The sequence below is a fragment of the Phocoena sinus genome, chromosome 16, assembly GCF_008692025.1.
Source record: "Phocoena sinus isolate mPhoSin1 chromosome 16, mPhoSin1.pri, whole genome shotgun sequence".
NCBI lineage: Eukaryota > Metazoa > Chordata > Mammalia > Artiodactyla > Phocoenidae > Phocoena > Phocoena sinus.
In genome coordinates this window covers 8,083-16,458 of record NC_045778.1, presented here as the reverse complement: position 1 = coordinate 16,458, position 8,376 = coordinate 8,083, and the positions used below count along the sequence as shown (strand labels likewise).

The following is an 8,376-nucleotide window of genomic DNA, read 5'->3' as shown; positions in this document are numbered from 1 at the left end:
GGTGCAAGGGAAGAGACAGGAGGAGGATGTGGGCCTGAACTGGGGAGGCTGGGGAGGGAGCAGAAATGAAGGGGACGCAGATTTTGACCCTAAAACCCAAGCATCTTACCCCTGATGGGGACTTTGTCTCTTGCTCCTTTGTCCCTCATTAGCCAGGCCAGCGGGTACAGAGTAGGTATACAATTAACTCATTCATATATTCAATTAATATTTATTGAGCACCTACTGTCGTGCCTTGCTCCTGTGGTGACAGAGGGGAGGGAGAATAGAATGGAGGATCTTTGTTTCAGGTGCGGTGGTCACCGCAGGCTCCTCTCTGACCTCCTTGAGGGAGTGAGGTGGTGAGTCTTAGCTGTGAATATCTTGACGAAGTACATTTCAGGCAGAGGAAGCAGCAAGTACAAAGGCCCGGAGATGGGAGGGTGCTCACTGAGTTTGTTGATTCATTAATCGGTACCTGTGCCCTTGCCTTGGAACTTTCTAAGATCAGTGCCTGGGTCTTTCTCATCAGACAGGAGTGGTCAGAGGGGTGAGTGGGGGCCACGTCCTCCCTTTCTTTACGCAATTCCTCTTTCCCCAACACTGGCCAGGCCTAGAAGCAGGACAGGTGGAGGAGAAAAGGCAGAGACAGTCAAGCAAGAGGGTGGGTTCTGTGCTGTCCCACTACTCACCCCCAGGCTGTTCCTGGTTTTAGCCCCTGAAGGTCCCACCCTGCCATTCCCCTCTCCCCACCACCCCCACCCCCGGCACTGGGAAGCCCCTGCCCCTCACGACAGTCACTCCTGCTGAGTGGAGCTGCTGTCTCTCACTCTGCCACACCGGCTCTGCTCAGCTCCGGCACCACGGAGGGACCTAGGAGAGCAAAGAGTGCAAATGAAGGGCCTGCCCAGGTGAACCCTAACCGCGCCGCCTGCAGTGCAAGTGCGGAGTCTTAACCACTGGACGGCCAGGGGAAATCCCCCGGCTTTCTTACCCTCATAAAATAATTGGAAGCGGACCATCACTTCCTCATCATCATTCCTAAGTCATTTCTACTTCTCCAGCAATCTTGCTGACATGTCGCTCTAAATTCCACCGATTCAAGACTTTCTATTCTTACCAAGAAAGCATAACAGGCAGCAGACCCCCAAACAGGCCTGACCACACACGGAACAAGGCAGGCGCTAGGTTAACGTACCTGACGCGGTTTCTGTGGCAGCGACAGAATCAGATGAACCTCTGACAGGGAGATGCCCGGGACGGGGCTTGGGGTGGGGCGGCGGGAGCGTTACGTGCCAGCTGAAAACGTCCCCGGGCAAAGTCACCGGGGAGCTGCCTGCCTGAGTGGGCCAGGTAACTTCCCTCACCCTGCTTCGAGACGGAGAAAGGAGACCCTGCTTCACCTTAAGCGGCAACCCCCTCCCTGTTTATCAACAGCTGAGAAGGGCTGGGAGGGTCTCAGCTGGAATTTATCCTTCTTGGGGTGGAGACGTTGTGTGCTGCCCCCTTGAGAACTCAAGCCCCATCAAAAGTCCAGGAAGAACAATGACTTTTGTCTTGTCCTATTTGCCTTCTGGATGGTCCCTGCGGAGGCGAGCAGGCGAGCAGAGCTGTACGCCCCCCTTTGGGGGAGAGAAAACGGACGCAGGAAAGACGGCCCCGGGGAGTCCACTCCGTTCACATTTACCGAAGCCTCGCAAGACCCCCGACCTTTCACGGGCATCATCTCATTTATCGCCCGTGGCTCAGAGACGGAAACAAGAGCCCAGGATCACAACGGCCCACGGTGGTGGAGCTGCAGGGCCCGGGCGCGCGCCTGCCTTCTGGACGCCGCCGTCTCCCCCGGACGCTCGGGCGGACACGCCGGGGCGGACCGGGCTCCTGGGCCCCGGGCCCTCGAGGAATCGGCGCCGCGGGCACAGCCGTGCCCTGAGACTGGGGAGCGGCTCCGGACCTGCAAGTCGGCCGGGTCAGCCCTCCCCCAGGGCCCGGGCCTCCCCTTCGGGCCGGGTCCTGGACCCGGCCCCGGCACGAGGGCTCCTCCGGCGGCCCCGCTGACACAGCGCAAACCGAGCCGCGGCGGGCGGGCGGGCGGGCGGGCGGGCGGGGAGGGGCCCGACCAGCCGCCCGAGGGCAGCAGTTCCGCCCGCCCCTCCCCTCCGGCCCGCCCCGCCCCCGGGATGAGGTCGGGAGTCGGGAGCCGCGGCCCCGGCAGAGCAGCGCTCGGGAGCCCCGAGAGAACCAGGCGGGAGCGCGCGGCCGAGCCCAGGCGCGGGATGACAGCCCTCGGCGTGCAGGTGGGCGAGAGCCCGGTGCGGGGGGTGTGGAGGGGCCCGGCCGGGGTGCGGGGGGGGAAGCCGCCCAGGGCGCGGTCTCCTCGAGGTCCTGCGGCACCGAGGCTCCCAAACGGCTAGGGAGGAGTGTTGGGCTTCTCTTTGGGGTGCGCAGTGTTCATCCCTTAGGTGCACCAGAGGGGTCCCTCCTGTTCAAAGGGGGCGCATCTGGAGCGGAGGATGGACGGAATCCACTCGTAAAAATGAGCCTCGCCTTATCACACGAGGAAGAATCTCTGGGGAAGCCAGAACTTTCCTGGGCGGGGGCAGCAAGACCATCTCCCCTCCCAAAACTGATTTTGGGGGGCGGGCAAGGGGGTGGACTCGCTGGGGCACGCGGAAACCTCAGGACAGGCTGTAGAGAGGGGAGGGGCCCGCCTCGCAGAGATGGGGTTTCTCCTTAGAATGATGCGAGGGGTCCATCCGCATCCGCACCCCCACCCCCCCGGGCGTGCGGCTCTCCGCTGCCCTGCGCCGAGCTTCCCTAGCGGACGCGTCCCGCCTCCTTACCTCCCGACTGGACGGTCGGGACGGTGAGAGCGGCCCGCAGCCTCTGCCTGCAAGTGCTCGGCGCCCCGCAGCGCAGATTCCGGGGCTGATCCTGCTGCGCCCACTTTGTAGATGCAGTGACCGAGGCTCAGGTGCAGTAACCCGCCCGTGGCGGCCGGCTCAGCGATAGAATCCAGTCGAACCAGACTTCTGGGCCCGAACAGGAGAAACTCCACCCACAGGCCGCGTCCCAAGCCCCTTGTGGCCGGGACACCGCAACCCTAGAGCCGGATGCAGCGCGTTCCTCTCGTTCTGGGCATAATCTGGAGTCCCGGCCGAGCCGCCTCCGGGACCGGGACCGGCAGTGAGGAGGGTGGGAGCGGGTGCGGTCCCGCCTTCGGGAGCCGACGGCCCTGCGGGGGAGAGACGTGCACACCGGGATTTAGGAGCGATTCGGGGAAGCGAGTGCTAGATTAAGAGGTGAAGAAACTGCGGCAGGATTAACGGGGGTGGGGAGGGCAGGAGAGCAGCCAGGTAAACAGACTTGACCTTTCAGTGAAAGAAGGGGGGCGGGGCTGATGCTTAGGAGCACTTAACCGCCTGCCTGGGACTGTTCTAAGCGGTTGGGGTGCTTAGGTCTCCTTTCGGCTCCCCCCGGGGGGCCAGGAAGCAGGTACTGTTATCTTCAGGGGGTAAATAGCTCGCCAGAGGCCAAAGAGCTAAAAGGCAAGCATGCTGGCTCCGGTGCCCTGCGGTCACGCAGGCGGAGCGGGCTTACTCTTTAGGAGACTGTAGAGGAGATTTCCAGCTGAAGAGGGGTGGGTCTGACCTGGGCCTGGGCTGAGTGGGCACTGGGAAGGGGGGGGGCGGGGGGGCAAGCGCAGGGGCGCGGGGCGGGGGCTTGATGTGGAGAAAAGTAGTGAGCAGCCCAAAGTGTCCACTACTTAGGGGTTGACGGGATCAGATGGGGTGCTGGGTTCCAGAGGAAGACAAGACCTTGGCATTGGCCTCAGTGGCCCAGGAGTGCCAAGTGACACTGTTCTACAGGTCACTACTAATCATTCGGGGCTCTGGATGGAAAAGGGAAATGCTTCCATTTTTCTTTTTTTTTTTCAGTGGAGATGGTCCAGGCCCTAAGAGATTTAAGTGATTTGCCCAAGGTCACAGAGCTAGAGGCTGGTGGGTCAGGGGCAGGGCTAGACTGCCCTCATACCCTCTGGTCCACGGATCTTCCACTGACCACGCTGCTGCCCAGCTGCCCTCCGGGAGAGGATTTCAGGCCCTGGATCACTGGAAGTTCACAGAGGTGCTGGCAGCCGGGGTGTGGGGCTGTGGTGAGGAAGGAGGACTCCCGAGTTACCATATTACTGTTACTAATATTAATCAGGAACTGCTTCTGTGCTGGGCACCTTTATACACATGATCTCACTTAATCCTTGGGAGTTTTACTGGCGTCAGAGTTCGAATGATGCCCTCCTTTGGGGTGGGAGGGGGAAAATGACCTGATGTCAGCTGTCTTTCCCTGATCCCAGTGTGACGTCTGAGGGCCTGGAGATTAAAGTTCACTGTGTGTGCAGGACAGGTGGGGCTGAGGGTAGGATGGCATGTGCTTTTTCTCCAGACAGCGTGATGTCTGAGGTCAAAAGGCCTCTGGGTGCTGCGTTCTTGTGACTTGTTGCCCGCGTCTGGGGTTTTCCCATCCTAGAAACTTATCAACCTGTGGGGAGTTATAACCTCCGGGTGCCTTCACGGCTACTCTTTCCTGCAGGGATCACTAACTCCTGCTACAAAATGTAACTACGGAACGGTAGATGAGAAAATAAGGGTCAAGGAGGTTAAGAAACCTCGCAAAGACAAACATCTTTATGGTTTGTAGTCACAGAGATTTCAAAGTTCCCTTGGTTTGTGTCTTAGTAGAGCCGTTCTTTCCTAATGAAATCTAGTACAGACTCTTAAGATTCCCAGTGGCTCCAGCAGGTAAGAGGGACCTGTTGTGGTTGAAGTGAGGGGCCGGGAGCTGACCCCCTGCCCCCTGCTTTAGCACCTGGAGGCCTCAAGGAGACAAGGGGATGCGGTTTGAGAACCAGAGCCCAGACTCCCCGCCTGAGTGTTCTTTACAGCGCCCCCGACTGCCTTTGCCTCTGGTCTGAGTCGGGTCCCGAGCCCTTGGGCGTCCCTCTGGCCACTCCAGCCCTTCTCACCACGTACTGAGCCCCTCCCACGAAGGCCCCAGTGGGTACTTACCGGCTGTGTGCATCCCCCCGCCCCCCCACTACACATGATACAGTTGTCGGGCAGCTGTGCCAGGCTTTACTGTGATCTCGGTGAATGCTCTTGGGCTGGTCCCCTGACCTGTGTGTGACAGTTTCCCTTTTTACATACCCCGCCCCGTCCCCCACCCATCCGCCATGGAACACCTACTCCACCAGACTCAGGTTTAAGAGTGAGACAGGACCCTAACTAGGCAGAAGTGCTGAAAGCAAGCCGGATTCATAAGGATCCCGGGGCCTCCCGGGAGCTTGGCTCTGTTTTCTGCCCCTCACCGAGAGGGGTGGCCCAGACCGCCTCTGGAAGCCTCCACTTGCACGTGGCATAGGGCTCACCCCCAGAGTCCCCTTTCGGTTTGCTTCCCAGCAGTGACCGTCACGCATGAGCTGTGTGCTTTGCTTACCTCCCAAACGGGGGCGTGACCTGGGCTGCTTCCACACACACTGTAAAGGGCGTAAGTTATGACTGGGCAGGAGATGGTTTAAAGGGAGCTTCAGATGGAAGTGACAGCGGCTGCAAACTCGACCTCGTGGCTCTTGAGCGCGGCACTGGCACCGGGTGCTGGGGACACGCTCCTGCCCTCCCACTATGAATCAGACAGGAATGGAAAACTTGTCAGAACGGTTCCAGGGAACTCTTTGCCCGATGAATAACTGGATCCACAGGCAATGCTTATAGGTCTCGAATGGAGAACGGATGCGGAACAGGTAGGATGGGAGGAGGGTTCCCCCCCCCCCGCCCCACCGGGAGGTGGGTCTGTGCTGTGACTAAGGTGGGCCTCCCGGGCATCCTGGGAGACTGAAGCAGAAACCGTGGCTGTCGGAAGCTACAAGGTGTGCTCTGGGTCTTCCCTGAGGAGGCTGGTGGGCTGTGGCGGGGGGCCCTCCCTCATGCTGCCCCGTGCTGTCTTCCAGGCCCAGAAGCTGCTGGCCCAAACGGTCAGACAGAGAGTGACCGGAGGGGTCCGTTCTGGGTTGAGTGGGCAGGACAGACCTCTCCCAGGAGGTGATGTTTCAGCTGAGACACGAAGAATGGAGAAAGCAGGGCAGCCGGGAGAAGAGCCTTTCAGGTGGAGGGACCAGTGTGAGGAGGAAAGTTCTAGGCTTCTCCTAGGCATGCGGGGTGGCCGGGAGGATACCCTGGGAGGGCTTGTGGGCCGTCTAAGGAGTTTTACCCTTTGAAGCATTCCTTTTGCTTCCGGGTTGGGGGGTGGGGACGGTGGCTTGGGGGTGTCCCGGGGCTGTGAGAAGGGACACCTCACTGGACGCTTGGCCCAGCTTGTCAGGAGAGAGGATAGGGTGTACTTTTGCGGGGCCGAAACCATAGGCTGAAGGGGAGCCTCGGGGACGCCCCCGCCCAGAAGCTTCTAGGACAGACAGCGGTGCCATGTCCTGGGCGGAGTACAGGCTGAGCCAGACTGAAGGGCAAAGTGCAAACATCACTGCGCACTGAAGAAAAGTGCAGAAAAAGCTGGGTGCAGATTAGAATGAAACTGGGGAAGACCAGGGGCCAGAAGAGGGAGCTGTGTAACCTTCACTGATGTGCTAATAATGTCTAGTGCAGTGTTCTTGTTTTGCATACAAAGAAACCAAGGCTGGCTGCTAGCTCAAGGTCACATCTGCCAAGCCAGACAGGTTTGCTGACTTCAGAATGGACCAAGATTTGCCTGTCAATACAATTGGGTTTCTTACGCATTATAAAGATCATTAAAGAAAGGTCAGGGAACTCTTTGCCCGATGAATAACTGGATCCACAGGCAATGCTTATAGGTCTCGAATGGAGAACGGATGCGGAACAGGTAGGATGGGAGGAGGGTTCCCCCCCCCCCCCCCGCCCCACCGGGAGGTGGGTCTGTGCTGTGACTAAGGTGGGCTTCCCGGGCATCCTGGGAGACTGAAGCAGAAACCGTGGCTGTCGGAAGCTACAAGGTGTGCTCTGGGTCTTCCCTGAGGAGGCTGGTGGGCTGTGGCGGGGGGCCCTCCCTCATGCTGCCCCGTGCTGTCTTCCAGGCCCAGAAGCTGCTGGCCCAAAGGAGGCCCCGCCGGTCCTTCTTTGAACCCTCCATCCGGGCCCTCATCATCTTGTGCGCCTCCCTGGCCGTGGTCCTCTCCTCCCTCTCCATCTGCGATGGCCACTGGCTCCTGGTCGACGACCGTCTGTTCGGGCTGTGGCACTTCTGCACCACCTCCAACCAGGCTGAGCTGCACTGCCTCTGAGACCTGAGGCAGGCCCACGTGCCCGGGCTAGCCTCGGGCATGGCTGTGGCCCGCAGCGTGGCCACCTTGGCCGTGGTGGTCGCCATCTTCGGCCTGGAGCCCCTCATGGTGTCCCAGGTGTCCGAGGACGCCCACTCGTGGCACAAGTGGGCCGTGGGCTCCGCCCTCTTCCTCCTTGCGTCCATCCTCTCCTTCGGGGGCCTCCTGAGCTTCCTGACTCTCCTTAGGAACGAGGTCACGCTCATGGGCCTCAGCCTGACGTTCTGGAGCGAATACACGGCCTCCTTCCTCTTCTTCCTGAACGCCATCAGCGGCCTCCACATCAACAGTATCAGCCGGACTGACAGCGTCACGTACCCCTGGGGCCTGCCTGCAAAATTTTAGGCCCCCCTGCGAGGGCGCTGAGTTCTACCAGAAAGTGTGGTCAAGATGGGACTTCTCCAACATGTGACATTCGAACTGCCGCCTCTTGGCCTTGGGGTGGTCGGGCCAGTGGCCTTTGCAGCCCAGAGGCCAGGTGGGTGCCTCCGAGCCACCAGCTGCACCAGCGTAGCCACGTTATTAGGATGTTGACTTCACAAGAAGAAACATTTTAAAACCTATTCTTGAGTCCTTCCTGGGATGGGAATAGATGTGGAAGCAGCTCAGGTAACCGGTGCTCAGGCTGGCTGCACAGCCAAGTACATTTCACGCCTGTTTTGTTGACTCTGCTGGGATATGGGCTGCAGGGCCCCTGGGGCCTCCGGGCTTGCTAAGAGTGAATCGCCTGTCAGCGAAGGGTGTCCAGTCAGTGCGGAGGACTTGCTTCACCAGCTCAAAGGGCCTCGTGCAGATTCCCTGCTTTAGCTTTGGTCACGTCAGGGAGGCGGCGTTCAGGGCTGCTGGGGTGCAGAAGCTTTTCAGACCGTTTGACTTTATTTGAGCCCTGCCCTTTGTCGGGGGGACCCCGTAATCCCTGGATAACCCCAGCTTCCAGCAGCTCGCTGTGCCTCGGGACTTCCCCTGTCAATCCCGCCTGAAGCCCTTCCAGGAGGGCCCGCCTGGCTTGGTAAGCGTGGGCAATCCATCTTTGGTAAGGGCCAGACAGCCTC

The 8,376-nt window shown here is 60.0% G+C and overlaps 1 protein-coding gene and 1 long non-coding RNA gene across 2 annotated transcripts; one reads left to right on the top strand and one right to left on the bottom strand.

The window, feature by feature from the left end:
• Window positions 1-252: 252 nt before the first annotated feature.
• On the bottom strand, window positions 253-1,718 carry LOC116741829. Its single transcript, XR_004346285.1, has 3 exons — window positions 1,178-1,718; window positions 772-852; window positions 253-592 (listed from the first exon to the last, which is right to left on the bottom strand). It is a non-coding gene; the product is annotated as an uncharacterized LOC116741829 (long non-coding RNA).
• Window positions 1,719-2,137: 419 nt separating this feature from the next.
• LOC116741156 (voltage-dependent calcium channel gamma-like subunit) lies at window positions 2,138-7,887 on the top strand. The gene is given in 2 exon segments (XM_032607247.1): window positions 2,138-2,276; window positions 7,079-7,887. Coding segments are annotated over 2 exon segments (708 nt in total). The 5' UTR covers window positions 2,138-2,159; the 3' UTR covers window positions 7,670-7,887.
• Window positions 7,888-8,376: the final 489 nt, after the last annotated feature.